Source organism: Argiope bruennichi, chromosome 3 (genome assembly GCF_947563725.1).
Source record: "Argiope bruennichi chromosome 3, qqArgBrue1.1, whole genome shotgun sequence".
In the NCBI taxonomy this organism is placed as follows: domain Eukaryota; kingdom Metazoa; phylum Arthropoda; class Arachnida; order Araneae; family Araneidae; genus Argiope; species Argiope bruennichi.
The window spans coordinates 28,870,835-28,896,903 of NC_079153.1; the positions used below are offsets into that span (position 1 = coordinate 28,870,835).

General features: G+C 30.1%; 1 protein-coding gene across 3 annotated transcripts in view; it reads left to right on the plus strand.

Moving 5' to 3' along the window:
- Positions 1–26,069, plus strand: part of LOC129963171 (homeobox protein Meis1-like) — a 133,886-nt gene that overhangs the window by 27,880 nt on the left and 79,937 nt on the right. For 2 of the 3 annotated variants that reach the window (XM_056077309.1, XM_056077311.1), the window contains exons 2-5: positions 2,507–2,648; positions 7,211–7,261; positions 9,894–9,944; positions 22,613–22,840. In XM_056077309.1, coding sequence (XP_055933284.1) covers positions 2,507–2,648; positions 7,211–7,261; positions 9,894–9,944; positions 22,613–22,840 — 472 coding nt within the window. Of the gene's footprint in view, positions 1–2,506; positions 2,649–7,095; positions 7,147–7,210; positions 7,262–9,893; positions 9,945–22,612; positions 22,841–26,069 lie in introns of all 3 variants that reach the window. The other variant, XM_056077310.1, reaches the window with a different exon arrangement.

The window sequence follows — 26,069 nt, forward strand, 5'->3', positions numbered from 1 at the left end:
ATTTTGAGCTTGTAATTTTTTTTTCCCTCAGAAAAATAATGGAAGATAAAAATTCAAAAAGATGTGATTTCATTAAAATATTGATATCGTGTCATTACTTGTCAGAAGTGGCTTTTACCGCGGTGTTTTGTTTTTCAGACGAAAAAGTATTGGTTATTTCACTCATACTTATAAATGGAAAATAAAATAGGTTAATGAACAATTAGTTAATGAAAAGTAAGATAATAATAAAATAGTTAAATACATTAATTTGCAAACTTGAAAGGAAATTCAGTTAAACTTGTATTCAATTGACCAGATTTTTAATTTATTAAATATCAAAGCTTCCAATAATGCGTAGCCAAAAATGCAAGTTAATACTATTAATTTGACTCCAGAATTTTTGCATACAGCCACTATTAATACCAGCAGATTCTCTATACATGAAATTGAAAAAGTAGAACCAAATTTATTCATTATTAGTCCCTTCAAGTATTTAATATCAATTAAATCGTTTGAATATAATTTCATGTCCATGTTTTCGCCAAAATGTTTGACATTAAAGCTATGTTATTTTGTTTTATTCAAGTTTTATGGACACAGCCTAACATCATTATGTTAGACTAATAGTAACAGTCCCGTAACAACAAAGTTTTGTTAAACTTGCGAAATATCCAGGGTTTTTTTTTTTTTTTTTCCCCTCAAAACTACACAAATATTAAACAAAATCCTTCTTTAGATAACATTGGAAGGAAATTAAGCGATTAAATATTTGATGAAATATTCAAAATGGTTTGAATTTCAGGGCAACAATCTAATCTTTTATTGGAATTTATGAGAAAAATATTTTTAAAAATTGCGAAAATTCAAGAAAAATTCATATGACGCTTAAATTAATATAATTTTAAAAAACAATTCTTTTTTTAGATTTTAAAACAGTGTAAACTTTATTTTTGGTCAATAATATTTTCGGAAGCTATCGCTGTAAAAATGTCAAAATTTTGTTTAATTTTTTTTTTGTTTAAAATTTTAATTAAAATTTCAGAAAAATTTCTTTGGATGCGCATTTTCACCTTCCAAAAATATACGCGTACCAAATTTGAACGTTCTAACTCAATTGGTCTGGTCTGTAGAGTGCCAACGCAGAGACTTTCATCTTAATAGAGATTTAAAAAGCCGACTCCCTTAGAATTCATGTGTGATTTCAGTTTTGCTATATATTTAACTCTGACCATCCCGATTATGATAAATATACAGTCAATTCCGTCTATTTGGATCATTAACTACGTGGGTCATCAGCTTATTCGGTCAAAATAGTGAAAAATAGACACCTGGCCATAAAATTAATTCATAATTTAAATAAGTAATTGAGAAGAAATTCAGCTTCTTTCGTGCAAACAGATGTCTCATCTTCAGTCCTTCTAATTCTGAAATAGTACTATGATTACCTGAAGGAGGTTCTGTTTCTGTATGCTCAAACTTTCTGTTGGATCTTAAACATAAGTTTTTTTCCCCCTCGAGCAACAAATTTGTAAGTTTAGCCAATCGGTGGTACTAAAATACTTTATATGTCTAACATACTGACAGGCTTGCTTATCGTTCAGTGTTTAACTTTTATCAAAACGAAGGTATGATTTTATACTTTCAAGTAAAATTGTTTTACCGTATAAAATTAAAAGGCCACCTTTTAACCACCATTGGGAACGTTGGGACAGCCTGATCCAGCAATATACACAGCTCTGTTTCTCGCTGGTTGGTTAATTCGGGGAATTTTTTTTTTTTTTTTTTTTTTTGGCGCAAGAGCCATATATGTCCATGCTGCGCCAAGCAAATGGTAAATACTGTTCCGCTTCTCGCATTCCCATTGCTGGATTAATAGAAACCATTGTACTTGCATCTGCTTTTTAAACTGTACTCTGTGAGGAATAGCCCTTCACAGAAAGGACGGACAGATACATCAAGATAATGTGGTGAAGATAATTTTAAAATTAAATAAGCAGCAAATAAGAGAAAAGATGAGCATGCGGCCTTATTTCCTTGTAATATTGTTAATAATGTTACATTAAAATATGCCAATAAGGAAAATTTTAACATCTGTTTAATAGCGAATCAAAATAGTGCATGAAGATTGACTGATTTTATTTGGAACAACATATTAATTCTGAATTTATTATTTAATTTATTAATTGACAAGGACTGATTTTATTTAACTGGGAAGAACAGAAATGTCTTAGTCCCAGCAGATTCTTTTATTAACACTTTAATGGCTGATCACACAGCATGTATGATGTTACCGTTGTGATTTATGTGTATGTTCGTACATATCAAATTATTTCATGAATTGACATAATGTATAAAATTAATTCTTCATAAATATTGCTGTTTGACTGCGTAGACAAGTGTCCGTTAAAATTAAACCTCATCGAATGTACAACACTATCTTCGAAAAGTTCTAAGACGATCTTCTATAACATTAGCTCTCATTTACATTTTGATGTGTCTCATGAATTTATTCTTCTTTCTGCAGGCATCCACTTTTTCCATTGCTGGCTCTGATATTCGAGAAATGCGAGCTGGCCACGTGCACCCCTCGAGAACCCGGGATAGCTGGGGGAGATGTCTGCTCGTCGGAGTCCTTCAATGAGGATATCGCCGTTTTCGCCAAACAGGTGAGCGATCTAATTTCCATTCTGCCTGGAGGCATGTGGTTCAAAGAAGAGGAGCGTGTGAAAGAAATGATTAGCTATTTTCTTGTTTGATGAGAGTACCAATTATGGTGTTGAGTAGAAATTTAAACTATATTTTAGTTTTATTTTCTTTATTGACTAGTCTAGAATCAAAACGTGAAGTTACAAGTAATGATTTAATTTCTTGAAATGATTTCAGAAAAAAATAGTTGCCATCCTCATTTCTTAAACGCATCTGCAGTTAGTGACAACTCAAGGTTGCAGTAAAATAAATAAATCGTAGCTGATCACTTCGCTTAGTTACATTGTTAATATATAGGTGTTTTAAAAAATGATACATGTGTTTCAAAGATATTTTATTTTAAATCTCAGTGCAAGAAAAATGAATTTAAAATGGAAGTTATTTAATCTCGTGGAAATAGATTTGCTCTGCTTGGATTATACCCTAATAGAAACGCCTATTTATCTTATATAATACATTGGCCACTTGCAGTTTTTTGTGGATTGTCAACTCGAACTGTCACTAATTTTGATTGATGGTGTTTTTTATTTCACTGGCGAATTTTTCTTATTAACCATTCTAATAATTAAGATTTAAAAAAAATTCTATCGGTATAACAAAAGAAATTATTCTGAGTGCGGGTTAGATCACTGCAAAAGATATTATTTATCTTTTTGTGATTTCATTAGTCTTCAATGTGCAAATTTCTAACATTTATTCAAACATTTATACTGGAAATCATTTCAAAATATAATCAGTTTTATAGATGGCTGCAGATGAGCTGGGATAAAGCTGAGCCTGAAGCGGATGTAATCGCGTGACTTTCGGCATATAGAATGCAAAAATGGGCGAGAATCCAAGCTTAGTGAACTAGCTGTCTTTGATGACCAGCTTGTTCGCCCCAGATTGACTTTTTAAGTTGTTCAATATTAATGCGGAATGCATATTAATTTTTTAAAAAGAATTCTGTCCCGTTTTGATCAGATCTAAAAACTCGAGTTTAATTGGACCCAAACCCAATTGTAACGCATGATTATTAAAAAGTGTATATAATAAGCAAAATGAAGGCTTAAGAAAAGATACTAGTTTAGCCTAAGAGAAGATTAAGTAAGCATTTTTTTACCTTAATTTTAACTTTGACAAAAGCTTGCAAATGAATATTTTGAGGAATGAATTTGAATTTCATCTTAACATTAAAAATAAAACATTGTACAGAAATTAAATTAATATCTTTAAAAAATAATGTTTTTTTTTTTAATTTATCAGTAAAATTTTGGAAGATTTCCATATTTAAATCATAGATATCCCCGTCTGGTAATGTTAGAGACTTATTTATCCTCCCGATTAAATTTTATGACGCCTATTTCTTCATTTCTTTTACATATTCTTTCCTCAGCATTTCTAATATTATTTTGCAGTTTCATTAAGTAGCAAAACATTGAATTAAGTGCAGCTTATAAAACGTTTAGTATAGCAGTTTGGGATGTTCGTGCAATCTTTCGTTTACCTTCGATTGTTGCCATTCGACACATGTAATAAGAGCAGTTTCTGCGCTGCGTACATTAGCATTTTCTCTATAGAGATGGAAACTAAGGTTCAGTTGTCAGATGGATAACTTTTCATTCATATACTGGACAGATTTCTTGCGGAATGATGCCATGTAACAATGCTATTACTGCGTAGTTTTACAAAAACGCTTTATATGTTTTCTATGGTGATTGTTAACAAGATTTCTCTAAACAATAAAGAACGATAAAAGATTTAGAAATTAAGTTATTTACGGCTAAAAAAGAATCTAATATTGCTAATATAATCGTCAGATAAGTGAAGTTTTTCTCCCGTGCAAAGTTTGCAACCTATCCTTTGTTAAAACAAATACAGCACACTTCAATAGGATTTAAAAGACTTATGCCCATTTAAGTAATTTGGAATATGTGTGGAATATATTTAGATTTCAGTTCATACATGTGTATTGAATTTAACATTTAATCTTGTTTAGTCTGAAGAGTAGGAAGATTACCTGTGGCTGTTAGCTGAGCATCTTGGATTACAGTAATGATGCTTTTAAAATAGTAAAAAGACAATAAGAACAAAAGGCTGTATTCTGTAGTGTTACAAAATATAAATTTTAATTCGCTATATTGATTTTTAAAATCTGTATTTAGTGTGGCTTTATGTCCTCTTATACAAGAATTTGTCTAAAGCTGCCAGATCACCAAGATTAGTCAGAACTATCTCAGTTTTTGATACTTTGATCCTGGATGCCCAATTTTTTGGATAATGAGTCGTTCATGCTGAAAAGTACAGAGTAAATTTTAAGAGTTAAACTAACTTAGTTCACTTAAAATTTGGAGTTAAACTTAAAAATTAATTAAAAATATTTTTTTTAAATAATAGTTTCTGGTTAATTATGTGTAATAATAACCAAAAGGATAAAGTATTGTTACCATCATTTGGTTAGCAAAAAAGTCCTTGATCGTCTTTAATATTATTATTGTTGTTGTCATTTGATTTATATTGTTGACATTACGAAAATTTCTTCGCATATGCATGTAATTATTAGAAGTGAAAATTGTGGTTAAATCGATCAAACTTTTAAAAAAATCTTTTGCTTGTAGAAATGTTCATTTTTTTTAACGATTAATCGTATTTTCAGTTTTTGAATTTAACAGATTAATCAGGGTGAATTATAGTTTAAAAATTTTTATTCTGTATTTGCATAGAACCCATTGCTTTTTTTTTCTTCTTTTAACTTAAGAAGAAATGATTCACAAAAAAAAATTTCTGAAGAAATGACCTGATCCTTAAAATTTAGCTGTTGAGAAATCTTTCTTTTCAAATAAAATATAAATAATTCATTATGTTTATGTGAATATACACCTTGGCAATTGGACCGAATTCATCCAAGCTTATTATCGTCCTTATTATATAAGAAAATAGCATGAGTAGACTCAACATTTTAAAGCACAAAAATTAGTTAAATATTCAATTAAAAATTGATATTTTTTTCATTTTAAATTACATTTGCAACTAATTTTTATTATTATTATTATTATTTCTCTTATTTTAATTGTTTACAATACTTTTTGGTCTTAAAGCAGTGATTTAACCATGCTTAAAATTAAACTTAGGCCATTTGCTTAAACGAAGGCTTCTTTGTAACACTTTGGCATTTGTGAACAAAACCTCTATTACTAATATAACAAATGCTAATTATTTATGAAGAAAATTAGCTATCGATGGTTTTCTTAAAAATCGTCTGGTTCAATTGATAAACTTTAATTAAAACAAGGCGATATTTTTAGATTTTTAATGCTATAATATTTTGTATAAGATAATTTTTGCATTAAAATATTATACATGAAAGGATACTATTCCCAAATAACACCGGATATATCAAGTTATATATAGAATATCGACCAGTCTTTATCTTACAACTTTGAACGAGCAATTCTTGTATATATATAAATTTATTTTGTGTATCTCGGAAACGGCTGTAACGATTTGGAACAAATTTTATATTTAGATCAAGTTTTGCTTTTTATCTATATAGATGTCTTTTCTGAAAAAAAAAAAAATACGCGCACGCACACACACGCATAAACACACACACAAAATAACTTTTTATTTGTAACTATTAGAATAAGTATATTCTAAGTAAATATATTACATTAAGCAGTATTCAGAACAACATGAACGACGCATGTGTTGCTAATCGTTCTTTTTACTTTAAATATAAATGCGTAAGTAAAAAAATCTATATAGGCGTCTTTTCTGAAGAAGAAAAAAAAAAAAAAAAAAAGACGTGATTTTACGCACGAAAAAATAAGACTTCTTTTTTTTTTTATAACTAACTATTAGAACCTTTTTCTATCTGCTTTCGTGCTAAGGTCGTGCAGCGCCATCTCAGATTCAATTTTACCATAGTAAAATTTAAAAATATATTGTTTCGAAAAACATGTTAAACTAAGGCATTTATTATTTTTTTATTTAAATGATAAGTAAAATAATATTTTTATTTTTTATGACCAGCTTATATGTAGGTAAGATTGAAAAATATTCATATGTAATGCGTATCTAAACATTCTCAACGAAAAAATACAATTTTACAAAAAAGAAAAAAAAAAAAAAAAACTGCGGAGCGAAGCTTGGTCTTCTAGATATTTCATAATACAATATTCCTGATTCTTTTAATATACAGTGGATAACTATATTAAACGGCTCAATTCTGATTAATTTTTTTCCGACTTCATGTAATATCTGTTCCTTTAATCTATATTTTACTCGAGTATAAAAAGGAGAGCAGATCTTTGTCGTAACAACCCTGCCTTTTTAAGGGTTATTTTACAAAATGCTTTCACGGGTGAATAGAGGAGAAAATGTTGCATTATGTGGAATACCGGGCTGAATTGGTTTCGTCTGTTTCAGATCATGGCAGAAAATATCCACTACACCTCCAACGAGGAGTTGGACAGTCTTGTAAGTACATGAATCTTATATTCTATCCCTCATCCCCACTTACCCCCCTTTTTCTCATTTTCAGATAAGAGAGAATAAACCCATATACACATCGAACCAAGAATTAGACAGTATAGTAAGTATTCTCTGGATAATATCTTGTGTTTTTGTGTTTGTCCGAATTTCTCTCTCACAGTTCTTAAAAGTAGGAGAAGAAAATAATAAAAGAATATAAGAATATATTCTTGATGCGTAAGTTATATATTCGAGAATATATAACTTGTATCATAGGTTTTGTTAATTCGATAGTTAAGTCAGTTCTTGTATTCATATTGTGTGCGACTAGCAACATTTCTAATTTTCATAACAAGTCTATTTCGTTAATTATTTGGCTTAGATTAAAAATTCTGTTTTACATTAACAAAGAAACAGTTAAAGTTGTCCTTTTTAATGAATGATATTTATTAAAAGAGCGGAAAGGAGTATAAACGTACCATCCATTGGTTGATTTTTTCCAGTCAGTGGGTAGATTGTTTATCTTCTGAAACTTTACAAAAATAGAAAATGCCGGATTTGTTAATAGCAATTTAAAATCTACTTCATCATGTTTTCAGCTATATTTGGATCATTAGTGAATTGCTTTTTGATACGAATCTAATTATTTATTAGCATTTGTAATGAAATATAATATGTTTTCTGTATTTGCATACATTATATTTTACAAATGTTTAAGTACCTTAGTGGAAGAAAATGTTTTGAATAAAATAATATTCTGTTGTTATGTCTAATCTTCATTTTTTTATTATTATTTATTTTACCCTTTATTATTATTATTATAAGCAATTATTCATGTTAACGAGTGTTTATTATTATGAACAATTATTCATATTAAATGGTGTTTTTTATTAGTTACTTATACATGTTTTTCTAGTTAATTATTCGTATTAACAAGTATTTCTTACTATTCAATTATTATTATAATAATCTCATTTGTTCAGCCTCCTGATCCACTTACATCTGTGGTTAGATATCAACTTAAAAAAAAAACTTCCATTAAAATTAAGATTGTTTGGTAAATATTTGTTCAATCTTAGTTTAGAAGTGAGCAATTACGCAAACGAATAGGAAAACAAGATGCGATTATATAGTTGTTTAGTGGATAGTTGCTTAGAGGATAAAAAATAATTACTCATTTTCTTGGATATGTACCTGCATTTTTATAAACATATAAAATGAAACCTCCCTCTTCTCTTAGATACTTCCAATTTACATTTTTGCTAGCAGACACCTCCCCCCCCCCTCCTCTCTCTAAAGTTTTGAATCGTGTAATTTGGATTTTAGAGTTTTGTTTCGTATTATATCAAAGTATTAAACGAGTATTTCAAAAAAAGAGAGAAAGAAACGAAATTTTAATTATTTATTTAAACTTCATAAATTATTCGATATTTTATGATACATATAAATTTTCTTTGCCAAAAGTTTCATTTAACGACTAGCCAAATAAATAGTAAAACCTAATAAAAAGTAATTATAAATATAATAAATTATAAATAATTAATAAAATAAATATAATATTTTATAAATATAAAAATTATAATAATAAATAATAAAATTAAATTTTAAAACATTTCATATTTTAAATTTTAATTTATATTTAATTTAAAAAATGAGATTTCAGTCCCAAAAGTCAAAAGTGTGTTGGAATTTTAAAAGGCGAATGTTGCCATACAAAAAATTGGAAACTTAAAAGAATAATTAAATTGAGAAAGATAATATTTTAATATTTTTAATAATAAATTGCGTTCAAATATTGTGATCAATTTTCTTAAACATTATTTCAGGAAATCAAAACTTAAATCTTTTTTTTTTTTCTTTTTTTTTCCCATTTTACTTTTGAATTACGGTAACATTTAGGAATTTTATAATTCGCTAAAAAGCATGTCTGTTTCAGTAAAAATATTAAATACACAGCAGAATATAGTACTCATATATTAACAATTTTTATGATTCTTGGAATTGTCGTGCAAATAAAAGAAGTTTGAAATATGTTAAATCGTTTGCAGACGATAACGTTTTAAAAGTTTCAAACATCTACTTAACATTAATTTTTTTCTGTTAACTATATCTTAAGATTATATATTTTTTCTTTTTAAACATTAAGCTTTATAATATAAACTCAATTTTTGCAAACATAGAAGTAAAAAGTGAAAAATAATCAAAAGTAAGCTTTAATATTTGTTTGTTAGTTTTATTCTCAAATGTTTTGTTTTCCAAAAAATGTATTAAAGAATATGAATACTTTATTTTTACTTGAAGAATACCTTTTATTGTTAAGAATATAAGGAATTAAAGTGCAATATATATATAATATTATAAATCGAAATATAAAGTCTTAATTTTTTTCGAGGCTTACGGAATGATTGATGATTAAGGAAAATTCAAAAGGCATAGTTGGTTATTAAAGTCTTAATAGTCTTATTTTCAACAGTTTAAAGAGAAAAAAAAACTTTTGAATTGCTAGCACGTATTTCGATTGTTTCAAATCAACAGCAATTTGAAAAATTTACTTCTAAGTACATGTTTTGAAAATCCTAATATCATGGTTATTTTATATATTCATCTAAAATATTCTTTGTGAATGGTATTTTATTTTTCTAGCATGAAAGTCTTTAATAAATTTTATAATTTTTTTTGTAACATTTTTTCATTTGCTTAGTATTTTGTAGTGTTGAATGTTGAATTAATTTAGTTCTTTCTTTTTTTTCTAGATGGTTCAAGCAATTCAAGTGTTAAGGTTTCATCTTTTAGAATTAGAAAAGGTAAGCTCTTTTTTATATTTTTTAATCTATAAACCCTCTTTAAACTCTTTAAAAAATACCTTCTTTTTAATTTTTAGTTGAATTTGTTGCAAAATATTTTAAATATTGTGATATTCAAATAATTTATTTCAAATAATGGTAGCGTATGATGTGTTCTGAAAAATTAAATAATTATTATTCTTACCAAACTAATCACATACAGAGATAAAAATTCTATTGGAACGTTGAATGTTCGGAAGTTAATGGAATTAAATTAGCTTTCGATCTTAAAATTAACTTAATTGTTAATTGTAATATAATGGTTTGGCCTTTTAATATCCATACTATGCCTATGCATTTGTGTATAATAAAATTTCATCGATAATATGCTAAATGAAAATTAACCATACTTGAATATCAATTTGTCTTATGTTCATTGGAACACCATGCAGTTTAGGCTGCTGCTAGTAACTATAAACATTAAAAAAAAAAAAAAAAAATTTAATGTCATATTTTTTATGCAGTTTAAAAAATTTTTTTCAATTTTTACCCACTCCTTTGTAGAAAACAGTGAATAAAATTTTTCTACGTTTTATTTGATGATTTAACATTAGTAATTAATATCGATAATAGTACTTGATAGAGATTTAGGTTGAGAATTTGATATTTAACTAAATTCAGTTCTGTCAAGTCAATCGGAATAAAGTTTTACTTGCAGTAATATACTAGTGATCAACAAGTGATTTTTTTTTTTTTTTTTTTTTTTTTTTTACAACGCGCAGTGTAAGTAAGTTTGAACATGAATTCTCCAATAATTGCTTTTGCATTCAATTTATTTTATTCATAAATTACTATTTTTATTAGTTTTGTCTAAAGGAACATGACGCAGAAAATATTTTACGTAATCACTTATTAGCGCATTTTGAACCGATGCTGTTTTGCATACAAAATATTATGTGTAATCTCCTAAGTCCAGTTTTATTTTTAAAAAAAGTAACACCTCAAGAATTTAAAAAAAAAAAAAAAAACCTTCAATTATATGGAATAAGAGATGAAGTATAATTTGATTTTACATCTAAAAATATAAATAATACGAAAATGTTTAATTTTCTTCAAAAATAAGAGGAAAATACGAATTATTGTTCGTTAAATTATTTTCAACTTTTTTTTACACAAATTTCTTTTCATTTGACCGTCCTGAATTACACCATTAAAAACTTTCCGGATTAACAATAACTAATTGATAAATATGGATACAGCCTCGTTTACCATATTGGGTTGGCAATGCATTCGTAGTTATTTTTTAACAGAAAAATGAATGTTTTGTATTTGATAACTTCTAAAACCTTTTTTTTTTATTATTATTATTGACGAGAATTAGATACATTTAATGTTCTTCTAGAGTTCTTGAAGCCTTTTTCCAAAACTTTCCAATAAACACGTGTTTTCGGTGAAAATAGAGGGGGGGGGGACAAAAAAGTACATTCCCGATTATCCGATTCGCTGCTATTCGGCTATTTTATCAAAAACTAAAAACTGTTCATTTTAACTCTTATCTCAGGATTACATTTTCATATTTGTGCATCATTTTTCAGTGAAAAATAAAATCTGCTTGAGTCAATTTCCTTAAGAATTAGGCCTACGATTTGCGTTAATGTTTTGTTTATGTTTTCTGCATTTATATTGGGCATTACAGAATTTATGTTAAAATATGAACAGTTTATATCCTTTAACTTACTTTTTCTGTAATAAATTCTTGAAACGTTCGCAGTGCAGTATATAAACATGCCTAAACTTTCAGTACAGAGCTTCCTATTTTAATTCGACAAATTATCAGCAACCGCTTCTATGATTCTCCTGGCTACGGTGACGTTTATATTTATGTTGCTTGAGACAAATGGAGGACTTAGTATTCAATAAGAAAAGTGAAAATACGTATTATATCTGTGAGTTTTGGTATAAAAACTTTGTTTTCCGTTATTGGTGGCCAAAAAAATGAGTTCATAGAACTCCGATCTATCCGGCTCTTTTGTTATCCGACCTACCCATACGCCACATTAGGCCGGATACTCGGGAGTGTACTGTATTTTGTTAAATATAGTTGTTACATCAGTTGAACAGTATTTTTAATATTTTAATAAAATGTTTTTATGCACGGTTTTTGTTTTTATTTTAAAAGCTACATCAGGTACCTCAAAGTTTTACTTCGAATTTCTGTCAAGCTCAGCCCTTATAGATTGGTAAAGCTTGCTTTAGACAAAAGATGAACTTCAAATTTCAGAGATCGAATGTCTGTTTTTTACGAATGGAACACCGTCGCACAACGTCTCTTTTTATAAAAATATCTTGCAAATAAATGTCAAAATGAAATACGTCACATATATTATTTCGGAACTTACGAATGACGAAGAGTAGACACATATAAGCCCTTTGTTTCCCGATGCACGAAGTAGGTTCGAATTTTCTTCTTCTGATAGCTGCATTCCCTTCTACCAAGAAGCATAAATTTCAGTTGGCTCACAACGATCCATTGTTTTCCTTCCATTAATAATCTTATTTATGATACATGATTCTGCTTCTCTAAACTGGCGTGACTTTGGGAAAAGGTTTTTCTCTGGCTTTCTTTGTTCTCCTTTAGCAAAGTGAATGGAACGCCCAAGAAGAATAACCATTTTCTGTTGCCCGTGGTTTTATTTTGTTTTCCCAATTTGTGCGCGGAAACTCTGACCCCCTCCGAAGTTCAGGTACATTTCTTATTCAGAAATTGGTAATAAATGGAGAAAACAGTCTGGGCAGTGAATAAGAGGTTGTGTTGAAATCTTTTCAACACAAACCTTATTCTTTGCAAGAAGGGGGGGGGTAGTCAAATTTGTTACACTTGGCGAATATAAATAACTAGTTGATATACCCAGCATTTCCCGGAATTAAAATCACTTCATGCACACTACTTTTACATAAAATATTATAATTCACAAAATCTTTTTATCGTCTGTTTTTAAATAAAAATAGATATGAATAGATTCAGACGATTTTTGAATACCGATAGCTAATATTCTCCAAGAGGTATTAGTATTTGTCATATTAGCTTTGCAAATTTTACTCACAAATGGTGAAATGAAAGAACGTAATCTTCGCCTTCAGTGATTGATTGAAGCATAATTTCAAGCTTTATCCTTGTGAATTGGTCTTAAAAATTACTATTTTAAAACTAATCTCAGCATCTTCAAAAGACGTATAAAAATAAAAGAGACTTAAAAAAATAATGACAGAGTAATTCAAAGTGTAAAAAAGACAAAATTTGTGCTAATTTCTAATTAACTGAATATTTGATTACTTTTTGTACCTTGAAAAATTGACAATATTCCTTCTCTTAAGTAATAAGTGTGCAGAATTTGGTTGAATTCAGCCGATTTGTTTAGGATCAGATGACGAACATGCATATGTGTGTAAATAACTAGTTGATATACCCGACATTTCCCGGAATTAAAATCACCTCATGTATAATATTTTTTATTGCAAAAATTATTTTCACATAAAATCTTATAATATACAAAATCTTTTTATTGTCTGAAATTTTTATCATCTTTTTTTAATAAAATTAGATATGAATTAAATCAGACGATTTAAAAAAAAAAAAAAAAAAAAAAAACACCGCCAGCTAATTTTTTTCCAACTGTAATTAATATTTATTATATTAGTTTTGCAAATTCTTTTTCACAAATGCTGATGTGTAAGATCATTTATCTTCGTTTGAGTGATTAAAGCATAATTTTAAGCGTGATTAAATCCTATTTTAAGACCAATGATAGCATTGTCAAAATACGTATTAAAAAGGAATTTTAAAAAATAGTAAGAGTAATTCAAAGTATAAAAAAAAGACATTTTTTGCTAATTTCTAATTAATTGAATATTTGATTATTTATTTATTTTTACTTTGAAAAATTGACGGCATTCCTTCTTTTGGGTAATAAGTATGTAAAATTCGGTTGAATTCAGCCCAATGATTTAGGATGAAAGGTCGGACATACATGTATAGATGTCTACATATGTACACAAATGACTATTTATTTTAGATTTTCTGTTCTTTCTTGTGCAACGTGTATCATCTTTGAATTGAAGGAAATAAAGATGATATTTTCCGGAGAAAGTAAGGTTGTAGAGCTCAAAGAAATGAGTTAATGTATGTACGTAGTGAAAATATTACTTTTAAATCGCAATACTGAGTTTTCATCCATTTGGAGTATCGTATTTCATATATAAGTGCCTTTTGATAGAATAATTAACAGAATCTAATTAAAATTTACCTCCAACTTCATGAAGACTACACTTTGCGAGACTGTTAGTACTCCTATTATTAATGATTTAGTTGCACATGCAATTTAATTTAGCACTTGCCACTGTAACCGCCGTTACAACTGCGTTTATTCGTTCTGTATGTAGATAAGAAAAAGCAGAACGCATATAATTTTATGTCGTACAATTTTTCTATTCATTCCCGGAAAAAGTTCAAATTAACTTGGAAAAATTTATTCATTATATTTTAAAAATTGTTTGTTAATGAAAATGACGTTATTGAGAATGGCTATAGATTTTAAGATGGTGTAAAAAAAAAAAAAATACATTTTTCTGATAATGTTCCGAACTTATGGAGAAAAACATAGTCTTTTTATCATATTTCAAGAGTGTAGCAATTTTTTAATAATATAGTTAATCCTTACAGGTTCTAAGAAATATATGTTTCAAATTTCGTTCGAATTTATGAAGGAGCGTGGAATTATATATGATTTAAACAAACAAAAAACGGACATTCCATTTCATATAATTAGCATTTGAATGCTTTCATTTAAGTGGATATCTTAAATATTTTAGTAGCTAAAGGCATTGCTAACTTGTTAATTTACTTCTTTTGATTGTGCAATAATTCGTTAATTGTCTGTATTCTGATTTTAAATTAAATTCTTACGGTTTATTTATTTGCCTTTATAAGGTTGCGCGCTCAAAATAGTAACATCATTAATTTAATTAATTTATAACATTAATACCCTTAGCTATCTTTGATAATCTGTTTCTTACCACACCAAATAAAAATGCTATTTAAGACTGTATTTGCACAATAAACATATTACATTCTGATTGGTAGCTACCCAAGTTTTCGCCCATAAAAAAATGTATTGTGAAATAGTACTTCTGAGATTTCCATCGAAAAGAGCCGTTAATAGGTTATAGACATCCTTTGACATCTTATTCAAAGATCAGGCTTATCAGAATTTTAATATGAAATAAAACTTGCCTTAAGGGAACAAGTGGTTAGAGTTAGGGGAACTGGTTCTTTGAGTTTCTTAATTATTTTAAATATATGGATTGTTTTTATTTTCTCTAGTGCAAAAGACGAATTATTACAATCATTAAGAAATTTTGAAAAACTTCTATGTTTTATGCATTCTTCCTAATTTAGACAGAGAGAGGGGAACTAACCATTAAACAAATATCTAAGTATAATATGCAAATATAGTAACAAAATTATATATATATGCACCATGCTAAAATGATTTAACATAGTATGATGCCTCAATGCAAAGATTAGATCTTTATTGATTTTGGAGAAAAGTCCCTTTAAGAGATGTCTGTGTACATGAAAACACGATAGCTGAAGAACAGCAAACTAGATAGATGAAAACTGTCATGTTTTTTTAAACTACAAATTTTAGATCTATATCAAAATCCGTCAAAGTATATTGTGCTGTTTTTGTTTTCTCTAGTACAAAGAGATAATATTGTAATAGTCAAAAATTCGAACTCGAGATTTTGGCGAATTTGCACATTGCAGATCTATCTGACTCAGAAAAACTAATTTTTGGAATTCTATCTTTTATCATGGCAACTCAAAAAGGCTTTGAGTTAGATACATAAAATTTCGGTATATTGTCTGTATATCCAATTTTGAACGAAATTCATTCTGAGGAAGTCTTTCTGCCCGTATGTAAATAAAACAGGAACCAAACTACAAAACGAAGAGAGGTAGATGATAATATTTGGTGTACTGATTTAATATCTAAAGTGTAGATAAATTTTTCACAAAATCTATCTAGGGATGAGTGTTTGTCGCGTGCATATAAACGCGATAATTCAGAAACCTAACTTAGTTTAGTTATATTAACGTCCCGTTGTAAAACAACACTAGGGCTATTTTGGGACGGACCTCGTCATTTTGAATCGCGGTCAGATGACGAGGACGACACCTGAGTTGGCACCTCCCCCCCCCCCCTCTCTACACCACACCAGCGGGAGGACGTTTGGCATCACGGATTTAACTTGCAACAGACCCCCTTACACGACGGTTCTTCGGTAAACGTAATTTTGTCAACAGTTTTAACGTCTTAAGTGTGGATTTTTATCAAATGTTTAACCGCATCCTCCAAATGACTGACAATCTGTTGGTCTGTACTTTCACAAGCATGTAAATGCAATAACTTACATATATGAAATTTGGCATGTGTTCTTATGACTATAATTATAGTTCTGTTATATTTTTGGTCGGGGGGGGAGTGTTTAAAGTACGTATTCGATTTTTTTGGTACTTGCGTATTAATCTCATCCTAGCGATTAATCGCCAAAGGTCACACTCTATTAGGCTCTGATGTAACAGATGTTTGTCAATGGGGTGCGATTAATACTTATATAAATATTTCTTTTATGCAGCTCCCAAAAAACGCACTATTTAGCTACAAGATTTGGAAACATTATAGAACATGATCATGTGTTTTCTCTTCCAAAGTGTAAATAAATGCGATCCTCATTTCAGCTGTTACTTAAACATGAATCTCAGCCATGCTGTTAAATATTATCAAAACAATAAATGAAGATGAAATGAATCGGTGGAAGAAAGTTGGAAAAGTGTTCAAGAAGGAATATCCTGCTTCAAGACGCTCAGCAGACTTGTATGCTATATATGGACGGCCAGAGTGTTGATGTTGAATAGAATTTTGTGATTCTCTTCAACATTGTTTTGTTTTGTGTGGCCTATTTTCGGAGAAAATGTACGAAATACCTCCAACAAGTATACGAAGGGCTGATTAGGTTAAAAACATTAGTTGTAATTTTTTAAACACAATAAGTCGTCAAATGTATTATACCATTTTTTAAGTTTTAATTTTTAAGTTTTAATTTAAGTTTTTTATTTAGTCAATTTTAGCTTTGGCTATTATAATTGATATAAAATATATTTGTTAAAATATGCGAGAGATTTATTTGAGAATATGCGAGAAAGTTTCAGGGAAACTACTACCACTTATTTTTTTATGTCGCATTTGTTTGGAAACGCAACAATAAATTCGATATGTTATTTTGAGATCAAACTGTAGATATATACCAAGTTTTGAAAGTAATCAATTCATGGAAAGAGGCTCAAAATACATACATGGTTTCTTTCCCATCTCTATGCAATGAAGCTAAATACAAAATGTGCCATGTTGTAAAGACTACGAGAAATTCCGTGGAGAACAGTACCGCTAGCTAACTGGGAATTGACCGCCTAATAATTGAAATAGCAAGTGGTTACAAACATTTAAGTAACTGACGGTGAACTTTAATATTATTTTTAAAAAAAAATCTTAGCACATTCAGTGCCGGATTAAACGCCTAAATGTTACAGATAATATGTAATTGTACCAAACCATCCATCTGTGGTTTTAAGAAAGAAAAGAAAGGATCATCTTAACTTGGTAGATGGCCGAATATCAGACGTGAGTCGTGACAGCGAACGCATTAAAAAGTCGTACGAAACCGATGAATGTTTATAATGCTTCATTTTATCTATCAATCTGAAGTTTATTATGTTAATTAGCATTTCCTTTATTTTATTAGCATGGAAGAATTCGAATTCCCCAGTTTATTTTTTATTTATCATTATTATTTTCTAAGATTGCGCAACAAACAAAAAAATTTTACGATGATGAATCTTGTCTACTCAATGAAACCTCTCCAATATGCTTGCAAAAATTTCAAATTGTGACTGCCCGAGTGAAACCATTAACTAGAGGTTTTTTTAAATAATAGTTCGATTGTAATCGAAGTTATTTTTTTCTGTAGATTCAAAATTGATTAAAGTTTAGAATTCATAATCGCAAACTTCTTTATGATAATTCGATGGTTTTAAACAACTTTGCTTTTTGCTTTTAATGTCATGACAGAATAAAAAAAATAGGAATGTCTTTTGTGATTTCTGATAGTTTATTAAAAAAATCTCCTGTTTAAAAATGTGCTAATATTACAAATATAAATTATTCCTGCAATTTTTTTTTAGTTTGTTGTTGAAAATAACATTTTTTACACGTTGTATATTCGTTATATTCATTTAATTTGCCGTTTAGTTAACTGATATGTACAATTTTAAATAATTAAAAACATTAACATTCAAAGTAGTATTGGTTGAGCATAACATAAAACAGTTTTTTAAAAAGAGCGATTTAACTCTTTAAGCTTAGAAAAGTAATTCGATGCAATAATTATTCAGCTAGCCCAAAGACTTGCTTATTGCTAAGAAATATATAAATATTATAGTTTTAAGTTCAATTTTACGGAAAAATTATTCTACATCTTCTTACCATTATTTAGGCATTTTTAAAAAATCAGAATTAAAAGTAAGTCAGCCATCTAACTCTCCGACCCGCCACGAAGGCACACGGATTTAAACTATAAAAACTGAATGACCGGACCGCCGCAACAGCAACATTGGCGAGAACTGTGGTTGAGTCCTAAGGGCCGTCACCTGCCACGGTACAACCCTCCCCGAAGGAAGTACGTCCCGTCATCGATGGGAGGAATCGGATCTCCCACCTATTAGTGTACCCTCCAGGGTGGCGAGATCCAACCACCATGCCGGAAGCATCTCATCCTCATTTCGAAGTGCCCCCCCAGGAGGGGATTAGAATTAAAAGTAAATAAGACTAAAATGATTCACCGTCTTGAATGGTGAGTGAGAGGCACCATTCAAGTGCAATGGGTTAACTATACATTTCTTCATTAGCAATAAAAAAAATGAGAAAAAAATAGTTTCGAGAATTTAGAAGCAGTCATGTAGTACAAATTCATTAGTTTTAATTAAATAGCCTAAAAGAATAAAGACATTCATTTTTAAAGGTGATAAAATTTTCAATAGAAGCTGATTTCCGCTATTGACGCATTTTATTCATGAGTGTTCTCAAAACACGTCAGCATAAGTCACCTGAATACTTTGAAATTCCACAGCACCGACATATTCAATATAAAAACCAACTTCAGTGCTCCAATAATAACCCTGGAACGGAAGCCTATATTCCGTATTCCCTTGTGTAAACTCTGGAAAGTCAGCCAAACGGACGCCGGCAGGCAAAATACCGGCCCTCATCCCACCTAAAGCTCACTTAGTGTTTATCTCCTGACAAACTTCCATCCAGGTGTCTGATAAAAAGGTGAAGAAGGATTTTACATGAAAGCTGAAATTAAGAAAGCAAGAAAAAAATTCTGGAGGGCTCACGCCTTCGCTTGGCGAAACTCGTTGACGTCGCTTTGAGGTCATATCCTCTCTCGAAACTTGATGATAGGTTGAGATTTGCTGCTGGAACGAGGGACGGGAAGCGAAATTTCCATGATTACCCACATTTCGGCTGCCAATCAAGATGGGTCGCCCATCCCACGTCAACATGGAAGCCCCGGGCTGTAATTAGGCGCTTCCAGCTCTGTCGTTGTCACACGGAGGACCCCCTCATTATCCCTGCAATGCCCTCTCAAAGAGAGATATTCCGAAAGCGGATCGCGCACAAGTGGCGCAAGTCCCTGTTTTGGGAATAGGAAGTGGCCCTCCGACTTCGTTTCAGGAATTACCTGGACTCATTTTTTGATTTTTCCCGTAGGATTTTTATCTAGCCTTGAGCGGTGCGGGTTTTTAATCCACTTACCGTCAATGAAGTCAAGTGCTGCACGAGGACTTTAAATCATCTTTTTTCATTGTAAAACATTTTACCTTTTTCATTTTCTGTTTTAATGATTTTTTTATCAGATTCTCTACAAATAAAAAAATTAGGCGCTGTTGCTTAAAGTATATATTATTTTGTTAATTCTGATTTCTAAAGTATATGTACAAACATGATGGAAGACGTCCGATCCATCAAACAAATTAGCACTGTGGAAAAAGAAGTTGGTAATTGTAGATAAAACTGACAATTCAATTTTTCAATGGCAGTTCATTGGGAAAAATTGTTTTAAAAAGGAAATAATTCAATGCTTTAAATTTTCAAAATGGAGAATCGTCCTCATTATTTCCCTTTCTTTTACACTTTAGGCAATCTGTTAGTAGTGAGTTTGGACGTATGCAGGAAAATAAAATAAAGCACTGATAGTTCAATTAACTGATAAGCAGTAGAGATAAGTTATTCGAATATTTTTCATAAAATGTTTCAATAGATTTCTAGAACTATAAGTGAGAGTTGCCAGCGCTCGCGCGTGTGTGTGTGTGTGTGTGATTTGCAAGGCCGAAAACCATAATTTTAAAATTAACTTAGCTCTTAGAACTCAATTCGATTAAAATAATAATAGCAACGCGAGTTTTTAAGATACCTGAATCATATATTTTTTAGAATTTTTCTAGATGTTCGAATAAAAGTTAAGACATCAAATCCGGTGGGGCCGCGGTGGCCTGGTGGTAAGGTCTCGGCTTCGGAACCGGAGGGTTTCAGGTTCGTGACCCGATTCCACCGAAGAACCGTCGTGTAAGGGGGTCTGTTGCACGTTAAATTCGTCATGACGGAACGTCCTCCCGCTTATGTGCTCTGGTGTGGATAGGAGGGTGCCAGCTCAGGTGTCGTCCTCGTCATCTGACCGCGGTTCAAAATTAAGAGGTCCGTCCCAAAATAGCCCTAGTGTTGCTTCAAACGGGACGTTAATATAACCAAACCAAACCAAATCAATCAAATCCGGTGAGATCAAAAGCTGGATCCGAAAACAAAGCTCTATATCATTATAATAATTTATTGCATTTTGCTATTTATTATTTTATAAAACATATTTTTATGAGAGATGTGGAAGAATGATAAATATATATTTTTTAAGATTAGCATTTCAGTCATAATAAAAAATTTTGTTATTAAGTTTAAAAAAATGTTTCATAAACTTATAAATAGATTTGGTATGTCGTAAGATTGCTATCAGTACATTTTTTTAGTTTTGTTTCCTTACATGCTCTCCTTCCTTATATTGATAGAATAATCATGATTTAGATTTTCGGTTAGCTTGGATATGACATATAAAATGCCTTTGCGTTAAATCTTTCTTGGTTAATAAATAATCTTTCACAAATTTCAATCTGGATAAAGATCCTCTTGCAATTGTGGCGGTTTATTTATCATTTTAATTTTTAGTAAAGAAATAAAATTTGCATACAATGAAATTATTTTTAAACAAATATCATTTTATATGTAATAATAAATTTCTTAAACTCGGCAACCCATTTTAATTTCCTAAAATAAATTCATGTAATTCATCCTCTACTAACACTTCGAGATCCACTTTGAAATTTCGCATATAAATATTTGAAACGCATTTAAATATTCTATTAAATATTTGATGGTTGAAAATTTGAAAATTGTCTCTTCCAAATCACGAATACTATCCAAGTTATTTAGTAGGCCTAAAAAGGGAAAATTTTGATTAAAATTTAAATATATTTATTACTGGAAACGAGATAAATCAGTTATTATTAATAACCAGTGGAAAACCTGTAGTTTGATCAGCTGATGGATCTGAAATATTGGTTATATTTAATATCAATTAATTCAACAGTTTATATGTAGACTTCACGTCTAAAATTGTCATACGTGAAAGGTATTTAATTACTTTACCTTATACAGATATATACACATACATACAGATTTCACGTCTAAAATTGTAATATATAAAGTTGCGTTATTTTAATTATTTTACATATGGTCTGTTGGTTCCTCAAATGAATCTTTCTGATAGGCATCAGATCTATGACATCATAAAGTTATTAAAAGAAATAAATTTGAGATTTATTTAGCCTTTAAATATCGCGGTATTGTGATTTCTGTTTTTATTTTTCGTATAAACTAGGTAAACAATAAACGTAATCCTGCATCGTTAGTTTTCAACAATGAAAGAAAATCATGCGATTAAATATTTAATGAAGCAATGAAAATGGTTTGAATTTCAAATCAACACTATTATCTATAGTTGAAAATTAGCAAAAGAAAAAAAATCTTTTTCAAAAACTGCGGAGATTTAGACAAATTTGCACGACTATAACATTAAGTAACTAGGAGAAAAATCTTCGCCCACTCGGCAGGGTTTTTTAAAAATTAATTTATTTATTTTTTACATACACATAGAATTACGCTGATAGCTTATGTACTTTTATGCTATGATATTTTCGTAAGTTATCGTAGAAAAGCTCCTAATTTAGCTTAACTAATTAAAACTCTCATAAAGATTTTTAAAAAATCACTTCGAGATCCATATTTCTATTGTCAAGTGTCTATTACAACAACACAACAAATATTTTCCTTTTTCAAATCGGTAACGGTGCGGATCCCTCTGAAACGTAAGGACTTTTGCATTCGTACCTCCCTCTTCCCCTCTCTCTTCGGACCGGCCTTGATACTCAAGTATCTGAAACAATAATCACGTTTCTTTTTCAGGTTCACGAACTTTGTGACAACTTCTGCCAGCGGTACATTAGCTGTCTGAAAGGTAAGATGCCCATAGATCTTGTCATCGAAGAAAGAGATACGAAGCCCGACATCGGAGACACAAACAACAACAGCAATGGCAGCAGCTTCTGCGGAGGTCCTCCCTGCGTCTCCAGAGGTCTACTTGACACTTCGGGGGGTCACAGCACTGATAGCGGATCTACACCTGATCACCAGGTAAGGAAAAACAAACACCCTCATTATTTGTGGTATCAAGATAATTAGATTATCTTCCGTTGGATCTTGCTGTAATAAGTTTCTAAGTTTCTCATAAATTGCTCTTTGCTTTAGATTTGTTAAGTTAAAATACTGATCTAACAAATGCTTACTGTACATTTTCAATGACTTGGGTATAATGGAAAAATTGATTTTATGGCTTGAATCCAAGTTTATCGTAATTATCCTTTCATCACAGAAATCTTCATTCCAGTCTCGACGCTGTTGAAATTTTACCCTCTCGTCATTCATCTTCTACCTGTAGTTTGCCTCAGGGCCTGGCAATCTCTTCTGTGTTCGATGTATTCAATTTCGACGACCTTCATTCATTTATCTTTCCATTGACCCTTCTTGAATCCAAAGCTCAACTTGCCATATTCATATCCTCCCACACCTACGGAATATCTTTAGTTACTATGGAAATTAAATGAAAAATACGGAGTTACGTATATAAAATTACATAAAGACTATAAAAAATGCCCTCTTTCCGAATCCTCGCTCACAGCAATGTGGGTAATAAAAGAATTTTTAGCAAGATTTTATATAATATAATATAATATAAAAACTTAAATCTTCCAGTGTGAATATTCCAGCGTGAATACAAGAACACTAAAGCAGCTCCTCTTAACAAAAATATGAGTGTTTGTTTTGATGTTCAACTGAGCAATGATAACTTTAAAAGGCAAAACAGTTTTCTATCTTTTCTATTTAATGAAAAATAATTGCAAATGTCTAATTTGATCAACAAAATTGTATTGTGCGATTTTATTTAAAAATTATTTCGCTTATTTATTTAGTTAATAATAAATATCTATTCTTCAATAATTTATCGATACTACGTTATATGTAATATATTGATAAGAACTTCTACTGGTGATTGGATAACCAGTGTTCTAGGGTATGCATATTTTATGTATTTCTCATTCAATTCTCAGAAAATGGTGACAGACCACCCCTTTGGCCAAATGTGTGTAGATCATGGTGATGGTGGGATTATCTTGTTTTTGTTCTTTCTTGCGTTCCTCGGTTCCCAGCTCGTCCATCTAGACATGTCACAAATCATCTACAGTGATTGAATTTATGAAATGATAGGATTTGCTCTTTTAATAAAGTGATACAAATCACACTCGTATAAAAAATCTGAGATCTCAAATAGAAAATCTGTTAAACAAAATAACATTGGTTTTGTTTTTAATATATACTTCTCTTAAAATTCAGAATTTCGACTCCTATTGGGACGTATCCCTTTTTGGATGGATTGTGTATATAGTAGTAAAACTACCATCCTTATTGAAAAAGCATAATAGCGTAAACGCACAACGGGAATCCTTTAAAGCTAGCTATGAATTATTGTACTGTTCGGATAATTCAAGGATTATATTCATTCTCATCATGCTCAGTAGTTTGAAAATGAAGGTACTATTTTAAGACAATCTAAACTAATTATATTCAATAAACGGTATAAAATATCATGCCCCCCTATGTATCCATCATAATAGCTCTTAGAAACTATAATGTGAATCTGTTGAAGATTTGAGAGAAAAAAGTCAAATTATTAAAATGCTGTACCGTGGACTTCTAGATTAAATGCTATCATTTATTTCCTAAAGGCCTTGCGTTTAAAAAGCTTCATAGCAATGCACATTTATTATATCTTATTTCTTGCGTAAAAATTTATGCGCAACAATTGCATTTCAAATGAACTTGCATCATAATTGAATATACATTGCATTTAGCAAATGATCTGCATTTCAGCAGTAACTTCTCTTTCATTGCAGTTGGTGATTACAAAGCATCTTATAATAGAGTAGGTGAATTTATTAATAGGAATTATGTAAATTATATATCTCCAAAAGAATACGCCAGTCTTGAATTTGAGATTGCCTGAATGACTAGTTATTTTAATCCCGCATTTTTAAATACTGTCCTTACCCTGAAAGATGTAGAGGGAACCCAAGATGAATTCTAATCGACCGGTTTACTTCAAAAGAATTTATTCCATTAAAATGTTTGGAAAGAAACCTAGTGTCGGATCATGAGTGTTGTGGAGCTTATTTTACATAACAGGTGCTTGGATGGCACTAGAGTATGATGATAAGGCACTTAACTAAAATTAAGTATGTTTTATGGGTTAGTCTGTGCTTGGAATATCTAAAACGTACTAAGCTGCTTTACTTGGTTTCGCATATGCAAGTTAACAAGCGTTTCATTAAATCATTTCATGGTAAATATCACTATTATTTCTTAAATTTATGGCAGATAATAAGGCATGTCGAATTTAACTGTTTGCCATTATAATATCGTATTTATATATTCTTACACAAATGTGGTTTTAAAAATTTTCAGATATAATTCCTGAAAACATATCAATACTTTAATTCGTTTTTTCATTTAATTGCTTATAAGCAGCAACCTCCTAAATGTAATCCTTTTTAAAGAACCCATAAACACTTTTAAATAGGCACTAACTTTCGGTCAATTAGTGTTTTTTTAGCAACGCAACACACACACGCGCACACATTAGTGGTTGATGTTTGGAAAATCTTTAAAATGACACACACCTGTAATCAAATACAGGATACCGTTACTGTTAACAAAATTGAATTTGAGGATTGTTTTGGAAAAACCTACTCTACCGCCCCTATCAATTATTGTGCAGAAATTGGCTCTCCCCTCCCCCCTCTAAATTCATCTTTGAGTCATGAAATAAATGGTTCCGGGAGAGATGATTCGCCGTAAAAGACCATAGAATAAAAGTGATAATGGAGCCTCGCCGTTTAACCTTCCGACCCCCAACAGTGCCTCGTTATAAATTATTGATAAATGCTAGAATCTGACCATCACATCCGGTATTTCTGAGGGTTGGGATGTGGTGCCAAGTTTGGCTGTCTATCGCCAAGTCAACAAAAAAGAAAGTCATGACTTGTAGTAAATTAAATAAAACTGGAAATAATTAAATTTTAGTTAGTAAAAATAAGTTTATCGTTTGCAAAGTTGAAACTCTCAATTTTGGTGTAAAATCTTGACTTTAATTAACATTAACTTGTTTTTGCTGAATAAAAATTTAAATGAAATATTTTTAATGTAACAAGTGATTTGATTATGGTATGTTAGCATTAGTTATGGTATGTTCAAATGAATAAATTTTTAGTTCCTTTGTTCTAGATTTAATATGAGAAGGGTGATTTTG